At 34.9% G+C, this 25,647-nt stretch overlaps 1 protein-coding gene across 1 annotated transcript in view; it reads right to left on the bottom strand.

Annotated features, from left to right (window-relative positions):
* The window catches only part of LOC106872359 (muscle calcium channel subunit alpha-1-like), a 434,563-nt gene that overhangs the window by 261,657 nt on the left and 147,259 nt on the right, over positions 1-25,647 (bottom strand). The window contains 1 exon segment of the mRNA XM_052966564.1: positions 24,721-24,826. Within this exon segment, the coding sequence (XP_052822524.1) occupies positions 24,721-24,826 (106 nt within the window).

Below are 25,647 nucleotides of genomic sequence, written 5' to 3'. Positions count from 1 at the left end.
ATATATATATATATATATAAAATAAAAGAACTGTCTCATAGTATGCTTCAGAAACATGGACCACCTATCACCATCACATTGCATGATTTGTAATATTCCACCAAAACCAAGGTGGCAAACTGGTAGAATCATTAACACACTGGGAAATTGCTTAGCAACATTTTGTCCATCTTTACATTCTGCATTCAAATTCCATTGAGGTCAACTTTGCCTTTCATCTTTTCAGGGTCAATAGAATAAGTACCAACTGAACACTGGGGACAATGTAACTGACTTACTCCCTCCCCTGAAATTGCTGGCCTTGTGCAAAAATTTGAAATCAATATTCCACTTGAACTGTTTAAGGCACATATTAAGGATAAAATGGCAGAACATTTGATTCTTTTATTCTTTTATTTGTTTCAGTCATTTGACTGTGGCCATACTGAAGCACCGCCTTTAGTTGAACAAATCGATGGTGGGGGAGATACACACACATACACAAACACACACACACACATATACGAGGGGCTACTTTCAGTTTCTGTCTACCACATCCACTCACAAGGCTATGGTCGGCCTGAGGCTATAGTTGAAGACACTTGCCCAAGGTGTCATGCAGTGGGACTGAATGCAGAACCATGTGGTTGGGAAGCAAGCTGACATCATTGTTCTTGCAAATGCTACTTATGTCCAGCATTGTAAAAAAAAAAAAAAAAATCATTTTGAATTAAATGCACTAAATGGGTCATTTAATTAGAATGGATGACACAAGGATTATGCCCATAGCATAAACCCCAGAAGTGATATGTGGCATGGTACAATCAAGAAAGGTTGTGAAACATTTGAACAGAACAGAATTCAACATGCAAAAATAAAACGAGCTATTGAAAAGCAAGAACAACTGCCTGGTGTTTTGAGAGAGGATTCATATGTATTCCCAGTAACTGCCAATTCTTACCGAAAGCTGGATTAATTAGTCATGAATGGTCACACAGTGGAGATAAAATCAAGACTCATATAAGAACATACTCTCTCCAAAACTGGGGGCCTGAAGAGGCTCATTTGAATACACAAAAATGCACCTACAGAACTAGTTGTAAACCTTTCACAGAGTTGTCATATTAGCAAGGAAGTTCTATCATCCATGGCGACTGCAGTGAATTTGCCTTTAGAAGTTGAAATATGTCACAAACATATTTTAATTAACTTAAAGTTTGTTTATTCTTCATCACTGCGTAGCGCTGATATTATTGTACTTATTCTGTCCAGACAGTCTGTGAACGCAAATCAGTCACTGATAGTGACTGTTTTAAGATAAAACTATGGTTTTAGAATCTGACTGAGTTATCTGTCTTCAATGACTCATACCCATGAAAGCTAAAGAGCCAGAAATGTATCTGGGTGTCTGTTAGGGGAAGATGAGCAGATATGGTATTTTTACATTTTTTACAAGAGAGAATTTTTCTCAATGGTAAATGCAATGAATTTGCCTTCAGAAGTTAAAATATATGATAAACATTTTTTAACTAACCTAAAGTCATACATATATCTGCACACAAAATACATTTATTTGCATACACATACATGCAAATACAAACACAAACAGTCATCGTGGTCCTTATACTTTTCTACTGTTTATTATTTGTCATTTAACACCAATTTTCTTTCCTCACTTTTCTCTCTCAAACACACTATGTTTTCATGGGTTAACAGCCAAATTTCACAACAAAATCAATATTAATTAATTAGTATATACTGATCTTAATTAGTTAAGTATAACTTACTGAAAACTCCAACACTAAATAAAAGCTGATAGCAAATTACATAATCTCCAGTTTATCTGCAAAGAAGCTGCATAAATGTTTCAGGTTTTCTAGATTTTAAAGCTATGAATTTGAGACAATGTTTATGTCTTTAAATTACTACTTTTGTAAATATATTTTTATCAAACTTTGCTTCTTTGTTGGAATTATCATTTGCTATTTTCTGGATAATATAATGATTCAAAGAATAATTGCATAAAAATAATATGGATAGCTAAGTTTATAGACTCAGAATGGTTGAGTATAACCTAGTTCTTAATTATTGTGTTACTGTTTAGCCCAAGTTAACTGAGAAAAGCTACCTGCAATATTTGAGCATCAAAACCAGGGAAACATTTATCTCTCATTTGCCAAATGCTGAGGAATCTAGAGTGGAGCACTAACCCTATGTATTGCTGTGGTCTGGAAAGGATTAGCTAGTTAACTCATGTATAACCAATATGTTTATAGAGGGGAGAGTAAACAAGCAATTGAATTTTCTACAGTACATGACTGGTACTTGTATTATCCATTTCAAAAGAATGACAGGCAAAGTCATTGCTGACAGGATCTAAAATCCTGTCAACAATTTCCTCCTCAAATTCACTTTTTTTAAATTTAGGGTTGGACAGAGTAGACTGACTTTATACTAGTATATTATTGGTGCTTATTTAAAATAGTTGATCCTATGTATTAGGCTTCAAAAGCAAGACAAAACTATTGTTTATCACTAATTGGTGAAATTTTAAGTTACTTTGTTTATTGTTTAGTCTAAGTAAAAAGATGAGTGTTTATAACTTTTGTGAGCAGCCCAAGACTAGACTATGAGAATAACAAGGCTGATGTTCATCTTGAACTTTTGAAGGTAGCTATTTTGTGAGGAAATGTATAGGGAAGAGAGGGGGCAAGAGGAAAATGATTGAAATTCTGAGGAGGAAGGATTATAAAAATGATTAGTATGGTATCTAGGTATTTTTCTCATTAAGAACAATGATCAGAGGAAGGACAGATGAATCAAATGCATTTGGGAGGAGGAAGTAGCAAGTTAGCAACTTCAGAAGAAAACAGACTGTAGTAGTTGTAGAAGAGAGGATGCAGTGCATTGGTGCTGAGTGGTCATAGCATACTAATATTTGAAGCTGTGCCTACTTTTTTAACTCAGTGTAGAATTTCTGTGTGTGTAATAGGTATATTATCCCATACATACAGCAGTAGTCTAATACGCTAATGCAAGGAATACTTGTGCATTAAAAGTGGATCCTTTGAATTCAATATGAGAATGTTTTATTAGAACCTGTACCTACACAAAAATGCACTATATTTATGATATATGAATAACAAAACCCATCTAAAAGAATCAAACCCTTATTTCAACAGTGATGGCAGTTAGTCTATCTTTAGTTTGAGATATTCGTTACTGCTTTATGTCATTGCCATATCTGTTGTCAAAGGGTAAGTCACTTATCTGACTTCTTTTTAGAATTAGCAGTATCCATCAATGTGTGAGCAGTAGACCTCATCTAACCATAACCACAAGATGAATTGAATTCAGCACTATCATTGAATGAAACTCAGCAATGTTATAGTTTACTGCAATAAACCATTTCCTACAAATGTATCTTGTAACAACAATGTGAATTGGCAACTTTTCATTGTCTTGGTGCATGTTTTGGCAAGTGTCACAGTTCAGATAATTTACAAGATTCTAATTGCCACACCTATTCCCTCCAACCATCATCTGGGGTAACTTATCCACTTAGGTATTCATGCTCTCACTTTTGTTTGATAATTAAAAAGAATCTTAAATATCTTTGCATATTCTTCTTTCACTTACATTTTCCTAATTCTGATACTCTTTAACTGGAATTATTTGCCTGAATTTTTGCTAATGTTTAAGAGGATTCTACTTGTAATATCTAAGGAAGACAAGATATATTTTAATGTTGACATTTAAGTGAATAAAGCAAAAGGTTAATGCTAAAGCTATGACTTATTTCTAGGTATTTATCATAAACAATAAGACTGAGAATCCACCACTTCTATTTTATATTGGCTTATGAGCCAATATAAATTCAAACATTTACCTTTGTATAAGAAATCAAATATTTCAGTCATTGTTATCATTGAAAGATGTCTTGTCTGACATATCAAAGCTTAAATAAGTATCAGTGAAGTAGTACTAAGTATCTGTGAGTAGTAAAATAGCTGTCAGAAGAAAATTTCCAAAGAAAATCATTGCCAAACAGACGAAAGTATCTATCAGTTAATAATCACATTATGTAATTTAATTTCCTATAAGATCATGTGAAGTACTTAGTAATCTTCATTAAAGCAAGAGACTGGCTAATCCAATGGCTTTAACCATTCAAATACGAAATACAAAAACCTGTTTATCTCATTAGATCTGTAAATCTAAAACAATAAATCACAAGTGTGAGGCATCCAAAGATCACAGTTCTTTTGTTACAACACCAACACTATGTTTTAATGACACCATAGTGTTAAATCACCACACAGAAGTGTAAAATTATATCAACCACCAATAGAGGCCCCTCAGTGAGTCTGTATTGATTTATTTTCCAATCTTTCTATTTCTCTTCATTCATTTTCTTTTTATTAGCAAGTGAAAAGTGAATAATATTCAATTGAAACAGATGTTCAAATTATTACTTTCATGGGCTAAGCAGTGATACACTGCTGGATACCTGAGGAAAACCCACTGCTTAAAATAGTTTGTTTATATACATGATGAAAGCTAGCACTGAAAGAAATATTTAAGAAAATGGAATTTGGTCATGAAAATGAAGGACATGCATGCATGCACACATGTGTGCAAACACAAACACACATACATTAGGATGCTGAGAAACACATAGTGTTGCACCATAGGTATCTGTACTAGAAATATGCTGCCACAACCTATTATCAGTGAATATACAACAGCAGTGACAGTTGTAATAGAAACAACACCACCATATTAGTCTATCTATAAACACATGCGATCTTACACTTTTCACCAGATGTTTGCACCAGTTATGCATCATTATTTTACCTGAAAATCTGCCAGAGTAATAAATCTGTAATTGCAATATAGACTGTTGTGTATGCGTGTGCATGCATGGATGTAATGTGTGTTATTAATAAATATACATATATATAGATGTGTGACATCTATATATATATATATATATATATATATATATATATATATATATATATATATATATATATATATATATATATATATGCTTATGTGTGTGTATGCATATTATTAATAAATACCTTTACATCTGCATAGATGTGTAACTAATGTATCTATATATTTCTATTTATTTATATACATGTGAATGGTCGTATGTTACAAATACATCTCTCTGTATATAATTGAAAAAGAGTGAGAGTTAAACCATTTGTTATTAATTAAAATGTAGTTATTGTTGATATATTGAATCTGATCCCAGGAAATTGGGCTCACATATGAAATGATTAGAAGGACAGGTGGAGATAGGCAGTTTTGAATAGAAATGTAACTTATGCTGGCATAGGAAAATGGAAGTTTAATTTATAATCATGATAAATGATGGTGCTTTTAGGTTTTATTACATTTTTAAACATAACTGTATTGAAAATAGAGATTATTTTACAGAAGTTCAAGGTTTTAGATTTCTAGAGGAAGATGAATAGAATTTCATGACATGCATGACTTTACTAGTGAGTAATTACTATATGTTAAATGATCATAACTGGAAATTTATACTGATACAGAATTAGTTTTCTGGAAGTCTGTCTCCGCTCTATACTAATAACATAATAAAGTAACTTAGAACTTTAGAATAGCAACAAAAGGTTATAGCTTTGGTTGGGCTGAGCAACTGAGTAGAAGCTAAAAGCTGAATTTTTGCAAGCGAGAAGAAAATAACAATGACAGTGATAATTTCTTACATCAACTCAAAAACTATGCAGGGAAGAAAATGTAATTGATATTTATGCCTTTCTAAAAAAACATCAGTGATGGAACTGAAATGAAAAGTTAACTTTTATATTAAGATTACAAGTCAATCCCAAATTCTGAGCAATGTTTTTAAAGCTGTTAGGCATATGATCTAATATTTGATGTGTTGAGCTTATGATCATAAGGTCATAAGTTCTGTTCCTGAACAGAACTTATGTTGTTTCCTTGAGCAAGGTACTTTATTTCTTATTATTTCAAACTATGTAGCTGAAAATGAGTATCAATTGGTGAAGCCTTCTCTTCCTCTTGGAAGTTCTGCTGGCTTAATAGTGGGAGGGCTAAGATGGTGTCTGTCTGTTTGTGACCATACAGGTACCTAAAACAATTAGCATAAACAGGTTATGCTTTATTGTTTGTTGTCATCAGAGTACAGAGTATGGAAGGGCATAAATATAACAAATCTCCACTACACTTCACACATATATGTACACTCAATGTTTCTCTTGTATACAACAAAAAGATCATTCAATAGATTTGTTGATAAAATACTGGACACCTTGATCTAAGATTACCTGCTTCATTATACCATACAAAATATGCAACTCTATTTGTGTAAAAGACTAGCATTTAGAAGTGGTTTAGTGCAAAATTGCTGGTGGGAGGTAAGAAAAGGGAAACATACTATCAACAACCACAAAAATGAAAAACAAAAAAAAATACAAATATCTAGTTACACTAAAAACTAACACATGTTTTACTTTGTGATATTTACACTGCCAACAAGTGGAACAAAGTAAAGAATGAAACAGTTAAATAGTTAAACATTACTGCTTGCTGTTCTGGACTTACAACAACCAGTAAAACATTCTTGGACTTCTATCATCTGATATGAAAGCAAGTATGCAAAGACATTTCTTGGAGAAATAAATACATGAATAAATCATTGAAAAAATACACAATAACAAGCAAACTGAAAAGCCTATATCCCTTTATTTTGTCTTTAATTAAGTATGTCTGCTTTATGACAATTAAGAAATTAGCAATTCTTCTTCAATGTATACTACTGTACACACACATATAGAATAGCATATATTGGGGAAGAGTTATTAATTTATGGCCACAAGGCAACATGTAAGTAATCCCTTGAAGATAATGTCAGTCAGCAATGAGGTAGCTTCTATGTCATCATCCAACCTGCTAGAAATAACAACCAAACCACCTTTAAATCATATTATACTATTTTAAAAGAGGACACAGTGGATAATATAGTTCTACATATAACATGTCTGAGGAAAAAATGGTAACAGCTTGAATGTCTTTGATCATGAGTCTGGTGAAACAGGGCTGAACAAGAGATAAAGAACAACAAAAAGATCCTGAACATCCTCTTTACTCCTCAGGGCACTAACAAGGCAATAGTGTCAATATGAAAAGAATCAATAAGATGACAAAAGACCGTGCAGGACAAAAAAACCAAAATTTTTTGATGGTGCTTGCAGCTGCAAGGTATGAATTTAGTGTAATTTAATCATATCGCAAAAATAATACCCAAACTTATGGCAGAACAAAAAATGGTGTTGCATGTTAAGCTGACTATGCCATGAAAAGTGGGCTCTTGAGAAGAAGACCTTAGAGAATCAATTTAGGGACAATGAATTCTTGTATTATGGATATGTAGACAAGTCAATGATGCTTTTATCATGTGACTGAAATTAAGAAAGCAGCAGATAAGAAACTGTAGTGGAAAGTGAAATCATTCTCAATTGCAATTACTTTGTTTTAGTGTGATTATTTCATGAAGCATGGCAAAGACACATAAAACTGCATGCTTTGATATAGGCTAAAAGACCCTAGAAAATTCCATGATATAATAGCTACTACTTGACATTGCTTGGGGGCGGGGGATGATACTGTGAGAAGGTGCAGAAATTGAGATCCCTTAGCATGGTTTCTATGGTGAGATGCCCTTCTAACTGCTAACTACTTTACAGAGTGAACTGCACACATTTTATGATGGCACCAGCACTACGAGTAGAGAGGTTGTTGTGTCCCTAGTAAGACTATAGTTTCCTCTCTACCTTATATTGTCTGTTCATTCCTCAGCATAAGAAAGGATGTGTTATCCCAATAAAACTAAAGAGAGTCTCTGGCTTGTCTCTGTTCATTTCTTCCTCCCTCCTCCCCATTATATTACTGGGTGGGAAAAGAACCATACTCAGAGAGAGAGAGAGAGAGAGAGAGAGAGAGAGAGAGAGAGAGAGAGAGAGAGAAGAGAGAGAGGAAGAGAAAAGAAAGAGACAGAAAGTGTCACATGATGCTTGTTGGTAAAAGTAAAGTATAAGAAATATGAGCTAGAGAGATTTTAGTGTAAATATAAAACAACTCCAACAAATAGATGTTTAACTCAGAACATGCCAAAGCAACATGATGGAAGAGAGAAGGATTGGTAGAAGAGACAGCAATGGATGGGTATGATAGCGATAAGTAAAGGATGCCTTAAATGAAAGAGGAGGTAGTAATGTGAGAGTGATGAGTAGCACTAAAGATAAGTATCAGAAAATGAGAAATTGACAGTAACAAAGGTGGTTGCTGGAAAATAAACTTAATAAAAACTATTTTTAAGGTTGTTTCTATAGATATTCTGTAGAAACTATAGCCAGCACTGATTTTTGCTATGTTTCATATCAAGATGTTAGATTTAAACAAGCAATGAGATCAGAGACAAAAAGTGGGTAATGAGTGTATTTCAAGGGTTGTTGCCCCTTCATCAGCACCCATCTAACTCACATCTGTCTTCAAACACATTGATTATATAGCCACTGCATATAGTGGTGTTAAGTTATTAGGTATACCAATTTACATATTAGATGAATTCCTGTGTGATTATGTATAGTTGATAAATATGCATTTTATAAGATGCTAAAACGTGCTGAGCAAACTATCACTAGAATATTTTTTGACTCATGAAAAAGTTAGTATTAAATGTCAAATTAATCAGATCTCAAGACAGTGAAGTACAATTTTATTCCCTATCTTTTCTTTTACCTTATATGACTCTATTCCTACCATCAAAAATTACTAACTTGCAATCCCTTTGGTAATTTACTGATTTGCTTTTTGTTTATACCTTTTTAAATAATAAAATGAGGGAAGACAATATGAGTAATATTTGGCCCTGCAAATGATCTGCATTGTTGACTCTATTGTTGTTTCGTTGAATAACATACACCAACGCATCTTGAACTACATCATAATTGTAGCTTATAATGTGAAACATGCTTCAACCTTTGTAGCTGTGCCTACCTACTGTCAAGACAAATATACATCTATTTTGTTGAGGGTGATTAGGTCGCTACTGTGGTCAGATAGTGAACAACTGAGTAGTGCCTGCTTTGTTAAGTGAGGTTTCTAGTGTTTATGCATGGTATCATACCCTGCTTCAAGAGCTAGAATGATTTGCATTTAAATCTACTGCTTAGCATTTGTAATTCTTAATCTATTATGAAAAAAATATCCTCATGGATAGGTGACTAGTTAGTCCCAGATTAACGTCTCAGAACTGAGACCAATTTTCATGTAAACTGAAACTTAGTTAAGCTAAACAACTTGAGAAAAAATTATGTTGCAAAATCTGCAAACATTTGTGGTAAAAATTAATATACCAACACAGTGATTCATTTGTTTTGTTCTTGTCTACTCAGATTTATAGAAATTATCTGTCACAAGTTCTGTAAACACTTGAAGTCAATATGTTGTTTACTTTACAACTGATCTCAGGGTTTATTGTTTTACACTAAAGATAGATACTTAAAAATATATATGTAAAAAGAAAACAAGATTAAAGACCCTTCCCGAGTTATAGATTCATAAGGTCAGTTTCTCAGATTCTGTGGCATACATATTCCCCACTTGATGGAATGCTGGTCCATTGCAGGATTACTAATTTTTGCCAGCTGATTGGACTGGAACAATGTGAAATAAAATGTTCTACTCAAAAGCACAACACATTTTATCCTTTTAGATATAACATTAGTAACAGAAACTTCACTGCTACCAACCTTGAAAGAATGAATTAGATAGAACACGACAGAAAATAGAAGAAATAGATGAGAGGAAATAAGAAAAAGAATTCATGAAAAATCCCCAAAGAATATAAGGTTCCTTCCATTTTTCTGTAACCTACCACACAAAATTCTACCCAGAATCGATGTACTCTGATGAGTAATACATTACTACAGTTGCAGTAACTCTTAAGCCTGGTAAACATTAGCACATTACAAGATGTCATATTGTGGCAGCTGGAATCCATGTCTTTATAATAAGCAATACAGCCAACATTTTGACTATTCTATAAAAGCCAAACTAACATTTATCCTATATACTTACTACTATTTGTAAATAAATAAAATTTAGAAAAAAAGAAAAGAAAACCAAGTAAATAAAGAAAACAAGAAAAGGGCGTGCAAAATGTAAGATCCAGTGAACGTTTGATCTAGCTTTGATTCCTGGTTGTAGCATTTGATATCTGAGGAAAATCAAAATAGCACTATACATAATTCTAATACCTCATGAAGTTAATAGGGCTGGTAATCCATTCATTGATTGACACAATCATGAATGTTCAAATAAGTGATTATTTACAGTATAAGTAAATAGGATAAATATTTATCCTTATTTTGAAACTAAAAATGCTATCATATAATATATCAATATGATCTTACCTAACAATTCACCCCAGTATGTTGTTTCAAATGTATGTTTCATTTCCTCATAACATTTTCTTCAATTGCTTTAAACTAGAATACACTCTCATTAGTTAGTTATACAATGCTTACTTTGTAGGTAGTAGGAAAGTTTTAACTTCCTATTGTCTTATATTTACATCTAAGTTCAGTGGGCTATGGAGTTTCAAGTGTCTTTGCCAGAAACTCAATATATAGTCTGTAATTAGATACAAATAGTCAACCCTTTAGCCATCTGGTTGGCATGTTATTGATTCAAGTAGTTATGACTATCTGAAATCATATTTGTTTTTGTCTTTTTCTCTTTTTTAAAAGCATATCATATTCATATATAGCTTGCTGTGGCTATGTCAGGGAAGAGTATAAAGGTGAGATATGTAGCATATACTGAAGTATTTTACTGTTACTTCTCCACCCCCATATGAAAGCAGCTATGATTTTCAAGAAGGGATACTAATTGTGACAAATAGTTATTGATTATTTTTTCATATTAAGCACTTTTATGAACAATAGCATCATTAGTTATAGGCTTTCAACAGCTAGTACTGGCTCATTGCATTTCTAATGGCAAGAATGATGAGGATATCTCATGTAAAATAAATAGCACAAGGTTTATATTTTACTTTGAACATAACTGCTTATAGTTTTTCATGTTGTTTACACCTTTCACTCATATACAACAACACAAGATATAAACATACTCATAAATAAATGGTGGGCCTCCCGATAGATTCTGTCCAGCAAATTTCATTCATAAACCATTGGTCAACCCAAGTATGTTACAGAAGTCATTTGCCCAAAGAAGTATTCAGAAAAATTGAATCCAGAACCATGTGTGATGTGAAGTGAACTTCTAAACAATAAAACTATCCTTGTGATTGCAACCAAATGATTGACAATTAGATCATTGTCTCAATTCCCAAGAACTTACCTTCAACTACATTACAGTACTTTTTAAAATGAATAAACAATAACAACAACAACAAGTCTTAACTATCATCCATTAGGTATTGCGTAGTGCATATTAACACATACCACTATACAATGGTATATTCCTGATGGACGTTGAATGACATAAAATATGCGATAGAGACTAGTGAATATGATGCATACTGGGATTTATGAAAATTTAATTCTTCTGCGACATGCTGATGACCAGTGCATTAAGTACATCCAGATTCTACAAAATTGATCATTAAATGTATAAATTAATAGCTATTAACTCCATTAGTTGGATAATTGTTATATAGGGTTACTACAATCACTGCATTGGTAATTCTATCAAGATAATATACATACATATATTTATACAGAGACACAGAAATTCGGATACTTTTTACATATATAGCTTTTTACTCAGAAATATACATTCACACAGACACATACACACGCACACATATAATCATCATCATCATCATTTTAGACCCACTTCTCAAATTAGCATAGACTGGATAGTTGTCATGGGGCAAATAAGAAGAACAAAGTTTGGTTTCTACTGTAGGATGCCTTTCTTAATGAACCATCAACACTAAAAGAGCTATCATGTTTTTGACAAGATTAAAATGTCCTCCTGATCCTTCACTGTCTTTGCTTATTTGCCAACTACTTGCCAGAATGTATTAAGTGCATTTTATCATGGCTCCAGCACTGGTATGTTACCATGTATTCCAAAGACTAAAGGCTTTACTATTTGAAATAAGAAGGTGGTAGAAAAGGAAATAATCAAAGAGGCAGAGCTAGAAGTAATGAAAGAGAAACACTAATGACAACTACATGCTTGGAGGAGAAACAGTGATGGCTAGCAGTATAAAGTATATGCATGTGTGTGTGTGTGTGCGTGTGCGCGCATGTATATGTGTATATATATATATATGTATATATATATATATACATGTGCATGAGTTGTCAAAGAGACCATAAGTCAGGGAAAAGATGCACTCATATATCTGTCTGCAGAGTGAGTATATTATCTGAAATGTATAGTATTAAATATCCATCATGGCTGGTCTTACCAATTGGTTTTGCATAAAGAATACAATGGAGTGTTAGATAAAAAAACAATTATATAACTTTACACTCATCAGAGTTAGCCAATATGGAAGGGAATATGGTGACTGCTCTCTATTATCAGAGGTGAATTAGCACAACTGGTCAGTGGTTGCTATGAAAAAGGGGTCAGGGGATTAGTTTAGGAGTGATGTCCCTTGGTTGGGTATGGTGTGAAGCCGGCAAGAGTTATCTTGGAGTGGGGAAAGTGTGTATTATTAATGTGGTGTTCCTGTGAGGATGGGGTGTGCGGTATGTGTAGTGGTGTATACCACACACCCCATCCCCACAGGAGCACCACATTAATAATACACACTTTCCCCACTTCAACATAACTCTTGTCGGCTTCACAGCATACCCAACCAAAAGACATAACTCCTAAACTAATCTCCTAGTCACTTTTTCATTCCACCACCTTTTTCATAGCAACTGCTGACCGATTGTGCTAATCCACCTTTGACAATTGAATAGACACTTCCCTCGAACCAATAAATTCAACAAAACATTTAATAGACATACCCAGAGATTATCCTTTAGTTGTGCACCTAGTGTAAAAAAAGATGCTCAATTGGGGTAACACAACTTGTTCACTAAACAGCCACTGCAATATGGAAACAGTTGTTTATAAGGCAGAAGTAACAGCAACAGGACCCAATGGACAACTGAGTGTGCAGATGTATGTGGGGGCAACAGAAGGCCCCTTCAGAACCTGCTTTGATAACCACAAGTCCTCATTCAACATCCCAGAGAGATGTAACATCACAACTCTCGCCAAGCACATCTGGACTTTGAAAGAAATTGCCATGGAGTACAGCATAAAGTGGAAGATCCTAGAAAGATGCAAACCATACTTCAATAACAGCAGGAAGTGCAGATTATACTTGGCTGCAATGCCCGGATGTTTACCTGAATAGCATGAGAGAGGTGTTTAATCCTTGCTCACATAAAAGGAAGTACATTCTATCATACTTGTGCACCCCACCATGACTGCAACCACAGGTCACCTGCTTTGACCTTCCACCAATGCCCTTGAGCTCAGCAAAGAGTTTGACCAAAGCATACACTAAGGCACCCCTGTAACACAAGTACACACCCCTATAAGGTGGACAACTCACAAAATAAAATATCTTCACCCCACCCCAACACATACCCCTCCACACAAATTGTACCCCCACATATACACATTACACACTGCACACTAAGATAACCTCTTCCCCCATGACTTTATCCTTTACAGAAAGAAAACAGACCAATGAACACAGCTATATATACCTACATCCCCCTAAAAAAATTATGCATATGACACCGCTACACATACCACATACCTGCTAGACATAACACATACCCCATCCCCACAAGAGCACCACATTAATAATACACACTTTCATCACTCCAACATAACTCTTGCCGGTTTCACACCATACCCAACCAAGGGACATAACTTCTAAACTAATCCCCTGGTTCCTTTTTCATTCCACCACCTTTTTCACAGTAACCGCTGACCAGTTGTGCTAATCCACCTCTGATAATAGAGAGCAGACACCATATTTCCTTCCATATTGGCTAACTCTGATGAGTGTAAACTTACATAATCAGTTTGTTACCTAACACTCCATTGTATTATTTACACAAAACCAGTTGGTAAGACCATCCGTGATGGATATTTAATAGTATACATTTTGGATAATATATATATATATATATATATATATATATATATAATAAAGTAACACAAAAATGGCATCTAAATTAGTGATGGCTGTTTCAGTAGAATTTTATTCAATTCAGTCATAAAAGATTACTTAATGTTTAACCATACTACCATCTTAAGGCATAATTCAGATGGTCAACCAGGGACATAACCTACTAAGTTCAACTGTTGGTGTTTTCAAGTTGTACATTCCACTTTATAGAAGAGAAAGTATGTGGGGTCTAAAATAGACAATTAACAAACAAATCGAAATCAAAAATGGAAATTGTAGTTGTGACTGATGCCAGTGCAGCCTGACTGGCTCCCATGCTGGTGGCACGTAATAAGCACCATTCATGTGTGGGTCATTGCCAGTGCGCCTAACTGGCTCCCCGTGCTGGTGGCATGTAAAAAGCACCATCCGAACGTGGTTGATGCCAGCACCCCCCAGCCTTAACTGGCTCCTGTACCATTAGCACATAAAAAGCACCATCCGAATGTGACTGATGCCAGTGCCACCTGACTGACTCCCATGCCAGTGGCACGTAAAAAGCAGCCACTACACTCTTGCAGTGGTTGGCATTAAGAAGGGCATCCAGCTGTAGAAACATTGCCAGATCATATTACAAAGAAATTAAACATGAAGAGAATGTTCATTTCTCTCATTCTCACAATGTTGTAAATTTAAAAGCACGAACCTTGGTCAATTGAATCAACATGAGTACATGTCTGGTACTTGTTTTATGAACCAACTCCTTTAAGATTTGAAACCATTTAATGTAAAGAGTCTAGTTTGGTGTTCTGCTATATTTGCCATAACACTGTGTTATAGTATTGACAAAAATATCCTTAATAAATCCACACATTTTGGGAGAATTTTAACTGTGTTGACAGAGATGCACCTATGCAAGATTTCATTATATAAATGTGATACGGGCATGTACATAATGTATATATATATATATATATATATATATATATATATATATATATATACACAGATGCACACAGATTCTCTCTCTCCTCTTCTCTGCCTCACTTTTACACACAAATGCACACGCACACACACACAAATACATAAAGTGTATATATATCAATGACTGTTTAATGAGGTTCATTGTAGACACTAAGTGAAACATTAAAAAGAATCTGTTACAGGGAAGGGGAAATTTTCATGTTTACTCATATTTCCAGATTCCAGTATCAGCAACTGATAAAACACCCATCAGAAACATTAAATAAAGTATCATTTTGTACAGAATCTAAAAAGCCACCTTGCCATATTTTCTCATTTTGGAACATTCAGATTTGTCAATCTTTACACCTTTTCTTCAATTTCAGTTTATTTGTTTTAGATGAAAGTATCTGCCAGGTGTAGAGTGTATGTGTGTGAGGGTACACACACACACACACACACATACATATACATACATACATATATATATATATATGTAGGCAAAAGATTATATTTTTTTGCATTGGCACAAGTTCACCCATTTGCAGGGCATGAGTATAACTTACATTACTGGTCCTTGTTTTATCAACCCTTGAAGAATAAAAGAGCTTACTGATTCTGGTAGAAACTGAACACAGATTGTAAAAGGATGTTTTGAAATATCACAAGTCATTTCTTCCACTACTATTTCTGTCATTCTATTACTATCATAACAATGATTTCTAACATATGTATGAAGCTATCAGTTTAGGTGTCGGGTCTAGTCAATTACATTGAATCTAGTTTATTACTAATACTTACTTTATCGACACTGGAAGGCTGAAAGACTAATAATAATGGCTTCTGATTTAGGTACAAATACAGAAATTTTAACACAAGAGCATTAATCAATTAACTTGACTGGTACTTTATTTTATTGACTTTGTAAGGATGAAAGGCACAGTAGCCTCGGTGGAATTTAAATTCAGAATGTGAAGAGCCAGAAGAAATGTTGGAAAGCATTGTCTGACACACTAATGATTCTGCCAGCTCACTGCCTTAACAACAACAGCAGCAATAGCAACAACAACAACACTGGCTTCACATTTTCGGGGGAGGGAGTAAGTCAATTACATCAACCCCAGTGATCAACTAGTGCTTATTTTACTGACTCCAAAAGAATGACCGACAAACTCAACCATGGCAGAATAATGATTAACTTGGAGGAAGTACATGGAATCAACCTCAATATTTGACTGATTCTTATTTTGTTGGCTGCAAACGGATAAATATGTGAAATCAACTCCAGGAGAATTTCAACTCAGAATAAAATAGTTCACAGCTAAACAGTAATGTTTCCATCCAAAAATTATTATGAATCCCTTGATAATATATTTTACTATTTATTTTCTCAGAGAAAGGAAAAAAAGGAGAATACGTATATTTTTTGCAAGCACAATATTTAAAGCAAGTGTAAGATCATAAGCTCCACTGATGGTGGTAGCTGTTGCTATGATGAAAAGCTTTAGCGGCATCAACAATAGTAACACAAACAGCAACAGCTGTAGTAACAGTAGCATGAGCAAGAGCAGCAGTGATGCTTTTAAATAGATTTATACCAATATTTCCTTTTTACATGCATGTTTCAAAACAACCCCAACATCTTTCTGATAAACCACCAGAATTGTGAGAATGTCTTATTCTTTCTAATTTATGATTTTCTTTTCAAATTTAAGCCTGTGTCTTACACATTGTAAATGAACTATTTCTTCTTTCTTCCAAATACCTTTTCCTATACTCTTCCTATATTAAACCTGATGTATCTTTTACTTATATTCATACATTTGTTTTCATATTTATTTATCTGTCTACTTAGTTATTTTTAATTTTTTCAATGGGAGGAGCTGCATCAGTCAGTATGAATTCAATATTGTTTCAGCTATCACAAATGACTAGAAATGAAGACTGGCTGGCTGCGTTATTATCTGTTAGTATGTCTGTCAGCATGGCTGACTGGCTGGCTGAATATAGTGTGCATCTCACACATATCTCCCTCTCTCACTGTTAATTGTAAAAAGCAAAGCTAGCAGCTAAGCCACACAAGGACATGCCATAGCAAGTTCAAAGGATATTGTATTTTGCACACCCACGTACACTAACATATACACACACTGACACAAATATGCACACCAATGCAGAAACACAATTACACTCACTTGCACACACATGCATGTGCACACACACACATGTGCACGTGCACACACACACAAGCTCTCTAGTACCATTCACAACTAAGTTATCTGAGAACAGTACTGTCAAGTTTACTGTGACGCAAGCATTTCAGTTTTGTGATACTGGTCAAATATATTTACTTCTGTCTCCATGACAATATCAGAAATGGAATGGGGAACGGATATGAGGGCGTGGTAAGGAAGAGTGATAATCGATACAAGACACACTCAGGCATTATTATTATTACTACCACTACTATCCCCATTACTAGTACTATCAATTTAATAGTAGGACAACTGTTACTATTAACATTTTTATTACTACATTTACTGTTGTGTCTTACTAGTATGAGTATTATTATTGAAATGAGAATAACAGCAAGTGAATTCTTTATTGTTCTGCTTCACCATTTGTCTAATTTATGTAACAACCACTGAAACAACAGAAATTTCATTCACAAAACCTATCAAGGCTTTTGGACAGCCTTTTTTACAATTAGAATCAAACATCTTAGTTTTTAAAAGCTAATGAAATGGAAAAGAATTTAAAACCAAATCAAATCACTATCAGTCATATCAACATTTATTTACATCATATTATATACAACCATTACTTAAAAAATTTATTATTAAAATTGTTGGTTCTGTTGTGGGTGAAAAAGACAAACTTCTTGAGGCGATCATAAGTAATGATAAAGGTCAACCTAACAGTCTACTCCAGAGGACATCCAGCCTGAAGACTATGGACAAATTACAGACATCCCTAGCTTGGCAGTACTAGGTAAATTTTTGTTCAAGATAATCTCTGACTGTGTCTTTTCTCTCTTTTTAGCTGGGGTAGCCATATATATCCTATACAGCTTGTTCCTGTCCCCTTGTCACATTTTAATCTTTCAACACCTGGCTTAAAGCCACTTTCCTCAATACAATACCTCATTCAGTCGAGGGGTTTTGTCTTGTGAGTTACTTGGTGACTTCACTAATGCAGGTGTGACAAAAAAAAAAAAAACACCTTGTACACTGTAAAGTTGCTATGTTAGGAAGGGCATCTACCCTTCCTAACCACCCCATGTCTCAAAGCACACACACAGAGCTATATATATGTATATATATATATATATATATATATATATATATATATATATATATATATATATATGTCTATCATCATCATTTATATATATGTATACTTACATATATGTATGTGTGTGTGTCTTTGTACCCCATCACTGCTTGACAACTGGTGTTGTCTTATTTCTTTACTACCTACAAGGGGCTAAACATAGAGGGGACAAACAAGGACAGACAAAGGGATTAAGTCGACCCCAGTGCGTAACTGGTACTTAATTTATCGACCCCGAAAGGATGAAAGGCAAAGTCGACCTCGGCGGAATTTGAACTCAGAACGTTACGGCAGACGAAATACTGCTAAGTATTTCGCCCGGCATGCTAACGTTTCTGTCAGCTCGCCACATGACAATAGTTATTTGTGACACATGTAGTAATGAAATGATGTCAACAGTGCTAGTAATGATGGCATTGCTGTTATTGAGGATGATGTTTGTGATGACAATGACAAAGAAAACAACAGAAATGTCATCAAATGAAATTATTAAAAAATAGGAGAGAGAGAGAGAGAAAGCTAAAAGATAAACAAGTGCCAGTTTGATCAGATGGTCAAATCCATATATAAGATATATTCTGATTAAATGCATGAGAAAATAATTCAACAAGAATTTTAATCTTTATTTTGCATGAATGAATGAAGACTTACATTACTGAATCAACAGAATAGATGAAAGCAGGAAATACATTGTAAAGCCATGAAGTCCATTGGAGCCAGAACCTGACAAGCTAGACGGTTGTAAAAAAATAACAAATGAACAGGGAGGAGAATACGAGGAAGTAGATGAGAAGAAATATTGGTAGAAAGTTTCTTTGCTGAAGAAAGAGGTTTCCTTTATCAGTTGTCTTTTTTTTCTCGATTTATTTCAAAATTTATTATTATTATTATTATTATTATTATTATTATCATTATTATTATTATTATTATTATTATTAAGGTGGTGAGCAGGCAGAATTATTAACATACTGGGCAAAATGCTTATCAGTATTTTGCCTGTCGCTAAGTTCTGAGTTCAAATTCTACTAAGGTTACCTTTGCCTTTCATCCTTTCAGGGTCGATAAAATAAGTACCAGTTGAACACTGGGGTTGGTGTAATCGACTCATCCTCACCTCCCTCAAGCTGTCCTTGTGGCAAAAATTTGAAATAATAATAATAATAATTATTATATAAGGCAGCGGGGTGGCAGAATTGTTAGCACGTTGGATGAAATGCTTAGTGGTATTTTGCTCATCTGAGTTCAAGTTCCGCTACGGTCAAATTTGCCTTTCATCCTTTTGGGGTTGATAAATTAAGTACTAGTGTTTCACTGAGGTTGATGTAACTGACTAGTCACCTGCCTGCCACCACACAAAGTAGAAAGGATTATTTTAATTATTATTATTACTATTCAACATCTGGTAGTTTCAGGCAAATTTCTATTCCATCACCTGCTACACCTCCATGTTGCTGGGATGTGTACAACATTGTGTGTTCTTTCTGGTTGTTGGGGAAGTGCAAACTCTTCCTGGTATTGTATTGCATCAGTTTGTTTTGTTATGGGGTCTGGTTGCAGTCTTTTGTTGTATTAGTGTTTGTACTGTGTGTTGTGTGTGTAATGCAAGTTGTGTTCTTCTGTCAGTACATGTAGAGTACATGTTATGGTGATTGTTTATTTTATTGGACATTTGCTATATAGAGTGTCTTGTGTTTGTGGATTGCTTTGTTTGGGTGGTATTCTTGAATTGATAGTGCCTTGTGCAGGATGTGGGCTGTGCTTAGCAGGGCTTTTTTCTGGATAGTGTGTAGTGTTGAGGGTCCAGGTATAACTTCTATGTTTCTGTTCATATGTTTTTTTATCATACCCAATGCTCTACTTATTACTGGTATTGTCTTCACCTTCATGATCCATATCTTGAATACTTCAATTTCAAGGTCTTTGTACTTTGACAATTTCTCTACTTCTTTTTGGGCAATATTTTTGTCAGAAGGGACTGCAATGTCTATCAGCAAGCAATTGTTTTTTTTTTCTTCAATCCTTGATTATTAAGTCTGGGAATTAGCTTATTTCTTTGTCAGTTTGAACAGGCATATCCCAGACGATTATGGCCTGGTTTTTGTCAAACATGTACCTTGTTTAACACATGCTTATACTATTTCTTGTTAGTTTTTATGTTGTAGTGTTGGCATATTTTCCAGTGGATATAACTACTTATTTGGTCATGATTGTATATATATTCAGATTTGGCAAGAACTGGACAACCAGAGGTGATTTGGTCAACTGTCTCATTGTGCTAGTTGCACATTCTACATTTCGTGTTAGGGCTTGTTTTCATTAGTTTGCTTTTATAGTTGTTTGTGGTTAGGCATTAGTCTTGTGCAGCAAGAATCAGTCTTTCCATTTCAGCTTTTAGTCCAAAGATTTTGAGTCATTGTTGGCTTTTACTTAGGTTCACTTCTTCTCTGTCAAACCTTGCAGGGTATTGGCCATGGAGTGATTTTTATTTCCATTTCTTCTTTAGTATGTTTTGTAGTTCTCTTTTTGTGTTTTTGTCTCTTTGACCATTTCTGTTATGTTGTCATCTGAGATCAGTGTATCAGTGTAGTTTGTTTTTGTTTTGTATTTTGTTGCTTCCTTGTGTATAGAGAAAATCATTTTATTTTTCTCATGTTGCCTTATTACATGTAGTAGTCTTCCACTTTTTGTTTCTAAACACTTTTCTAGTCCAACTGTTTATTCTATAATAGTACTCTATCTGTGTCTGACTGTGCCCTTCTTCTGAGCAGGGTAGATATATTCTCTGTGTGTCTGCTTTGGGGTGGTGACTTCAGTATTCTGCTAACAGTTTTCTGGTTCTTCTAAGTTTCTCAATTCACTGATCTTCCAGTTTATTATGTTGAAGCTGTAATTTTAGACAGGTGTGGTTAGTATGTTTAACCTTATCTTATTTTTAACATTGAGTTCAGCATTTAATATTAGTCTAACACTTCTGTAATATTCTCTCCTAATTTTCTCTTTCATTTTTGTGTGTTGTATTTCAGCTATTTCGTCTATTCCTAGATATTTGTATGGGCGATTATGGTCTAATTCTCTGATTTCTGTGTCTGTGTCGAGTGCAGGGTTTTCAGTGCTGATATATTTGCCTCTTCTCAGTGTCACTTTGTCATATTTGCCCAGCCCCATGTTCATCCTGATGTCCTTACTGAAACTATGGACAATTTTTAAAAGGTTTTTCTGTTCCATGGTGCTTTTAGTGAAAATTTTTAAGTCATTATTATTATTATTATTATTATTATTATTATTATTATTATCATTATCATCATCATCATCATTATTATTGTTATGATGATTATTATTATTATCATTGCTGTTATTATTATTATTGTTATTGTTGTTATTATTATTATTATTATTATTATTATTATTATTATTATCATTATTATTGTTGTTGTTGTTTTGATTCTTGCTGTTCTATTTACAGCTGCTCTTTACTTGAAAGCAGGCAATAACAAATCACCAGAGGTTTCAAGTAGTGCCTTCCCCTGTGACTCAAAGAGACAATATTCACCTAAGAATGCGAGCTGTACCCAACAATGCTGTCCTCTGGGTCACTTCAATCTTGACAGCAGCTCCAATATTCTTAATATGTTTTTCAGCTCTTGGAAACTGTTCCTAAAGCTCCAATTACCACCAGTGTCACCAATACTTTCCTCATGCCCCATAATTTTCCTATCTCATCCTGCAGTGGCTGGTATTTCTCACTCTTTTCTGTTGCCTTACATTTCACCCTCAAATCACCTGGTATTGCAACATCTATTATCTTTGCTTCTTTGTCATCTTTACGGCCCTCGTGGCACATAAAAGCACCCACTACACACTCGGTGTGGCTGGCGTTAGGAAGGGCATCCAGCTGTAGAAACTCTGCCAGATCAGATTGGAGCCTGGTGCAACCATCTGGCTCACCAGTCCTCAGTCAAACAGTCCAACCTATGCCAGCATGGAAAGCAGGACGTTAAACGTTGATGATGATGATGATGATATATATATATATATATATATACATATATATATATATATATATCCAAATTAAATTTACAAAAATGGTTAAGTGGGATATATAACCTAAGCTGGTACTGTGCTTGCTCTAATTGCTGTAGATATGATATGCAATTAAATATGACCCTGATGAAGCAGCACTGATAATTAACACCAAAGTGCACAATTTGCAGTGTGCTCTGCCTTGCAGCAAAAACATGCATAGGTCCTGACAAAGAAAAATGTGATTAAATGTGTAATAAAACTTGGATGTGTAAATCCCTGTTCTCCTGATATTTATTAATATATATATGCTTCATGGTGCAAAGTCCCCTCTCGATCCAAAATAATGTTGCGGTGGAACAATGTTGTTGACAGGGCTATTAGACAAAAGAAACAGGCTTGGAAAGACTGGAAGAATGGTGGTAGCAGGGAATTGTATCAGACTGCCAGAAGGGAAGCTAGGAGACAGGCTTATTTAGCCAGAGGGGAAGCAGATGAGAAAAAATTTGCCAATGTTCTGCGCTGTGAGGACCAAAGACTTGAGGTATTTTGTATTGCAAGACAGTGTGTGAGAGAGAATCGTGATGTCATAGGAGAGAAATGTGTCCGCATGGATGATGGTACACTTGCACTAAACGAGGCTGCAAAGAGAGAGGTTTGGAGATGCCATTATGAAAGGTTGCTTAATAAAGAGAATGAATGGGAGAAAGAGAGTCTGCCGTATGTCGACCCAACAGAGGGACCAGCTATCCGAGTTGACATGGAAAGGGTCATAGCCCAACTAATTAGGGAGAGAATCAGTTTAGATGAGATGCAGTTTGGGTTCGAATCAGGGAAAAACACCACTGATGCTATATTTCTGGCACTAACAGCATCGTCCCAGCGTGATCATTGTCATAGCAGCTGTCTGGCTTCCTTGCCGGTGGCACATAAATAGTACTATTTGAGCATGGTCATTACCAGCATCATCTTACTAGCACATGTGCCGGTGGCATGTGCAAAGACATTCAAGCGAGGTCATTGCCAGTGCCGCTGGACTGGCTCCTGTGCAGGTGGTATGTAAAAAACACCATTTGAGCGTGGCCGTTGCCAGTACCGCCTGACTGGCCCTCGTGCCGGTGGCACATAAAAGCACCCGCTACACTCTTGCAGTTGTTGGCGTTAGGAAGGGCATCCAGCTGTAGAAACTCTGCCAGATCAGATTGGAGCCTGGCGCATCCATCTGGTTCGCCAGTTCTCAGTCAAATCATCCAACCCATGCTAGCATGGAAATCGGACATTAAATAATGATGATGATGATACATATGCACAACATGCTTCTTTCAGTTTCTATCTACTAAGTCAGCTTACACAGCTTTGGTTGGCCTGAGGCTATAAAAGACACTTGCCTAAGGTGCCAAGCAGTGGGCCTCAACCCAGAATCATGAGGTTGGGAAGCAAACTTCATACCACACAGCCAATTAATTTGGGAATATATATCTGTCATTTCTTTTTCCTCCTTCATTCATACATACATACAGCCATTTCCTCTTTCTCCCCCTCAATGATTCTTCCTGTTTTAGGTTAAATACATACACATCCAATCACATTAAGTCTCCTATAGTCATTCACATATGCACACAAATATTCTAAACATTTTGAAGGAGAGAGTAAGAGACTGACTCTCTCATTCACTTTCTCCTCCAAAAGAAGCAATTGAAACCACTGTTTATATATGAATCATCTCTCTTGCCAAATAAATATTTAAGTTGATCTGTTAATACTGAAGTTGTTGATAGATGAATTGAACACCAAGGAAATAGATTTTTAGTTGCCTTATTGTTTTAAAATTGGTCTGATTATTATTAAGAATACTTCTAGCACTATTACTGAAACTATTGTTACTTTTCTTATTTCTTTCCTTTTAACATCCACCATTATGCAACCTAACCACTTTGCAGTTTTCCTTAACATCTCCTGAAATTGCAATTGAAACAAAAATCCCACAGGAATAAAATACATGAAACAGGGATGGGGGTGGGAATATAAAACATATACCAAAAGACAAAAAAAACAACCTAGAAAGATTAAAAAAAACATGGAAAATGAAGACTATGATAAGATGAAAAGAGAGAGAGAGAGAGAGAGAGAAATGGATTTTATTTTGCACTCTATAATAAATAAATATAGAAAGGATCATGAATAAAAACTCAACTTACCAGTGCCATATTGATTTCGTTGGTGTCTGATTCAGGATATGGTGTATATATTGCCAATGCTACACAATTTGCAAAGATGGTCATGAGAATAAGAGCTTCAAAAGCTGTAGCAAAGAGTTAAGGAATTTTTGGAAACCAATGAAATGAATACAAGAAATTTTTTGAAAAGCAAAAACATACAGAAAATGGAATAATTTCAAAAAGGCAAAATAGATATAAAACATATCCAAAGAACATGGAGATATCAAGGAGATATCACAGGTACAGTCTAATTTATATACAACTAAAGTGCATACTGAAATAAATATCATCAAACACATTTTGTTATATCTTGCAAGGGTCATTATGCCACACAAGTTCATATCAAGAATCTTGCAAACCAAATACAAAAATCTGACATATCAATATATCCTTCCTCACAACTCCTATACCTTGTACATCATCCCCATTCTTTCTAATCTATTCACCTTATTCCCTCTCCAAAATGGTATTTCACATCTACTGCACCTACACCCTTTTTAAACACTCACTACATTCACCTTATAGGAAAGTTGTTATACACCATTAGGTGTACACCTGCTTTCCTATATTAAATTCTAAATAAACAACGAAACGCTGACTCCGAACTATCAACACAACAATATTTATTTATGGTGAAAATAGGCAGCAATTATTTGTGAAGCTCTGGTGCTGACATGTTAGAGAGCTCCGCTGTTGGACGTCTGCCATCTTCGCCGGCCGGCGAGAAAAGAGAAAGAATCAGGGCGCCAAACTTGGATATTGATGACTACACATGCGCACGAGACAAGGCGTTACTACAGGGCTCCCCTGCCAGTGCGGAACGCACGAAAATAGAAATTGGAGGAACGCCTGAGGCAGGATGGCTACTGAAAACCACCCACAAGATGTGGCACAAACACACACAAA

This window comes from Octopus bimaculoides, chromosome 3 (genome assembly GCF_001194135.2).
Source record: "Octopus bimaculoides isolate UCB-OBI-ISO-001 chromosome 3, ASM119413v2, whole genome shotgun sequence".
Lineage (NCBI taxonomy): Eukaryota > Metazoa > Mollusca > Cephalopoda > Octopoda > Octopodidae > Octopus > Octopus bimaculoides.
The sequence above is the reverse complement of the archived record's forward strand: the minus strand, read 5'-3'. Positions and strand labels throughout refer to the sequence as shown.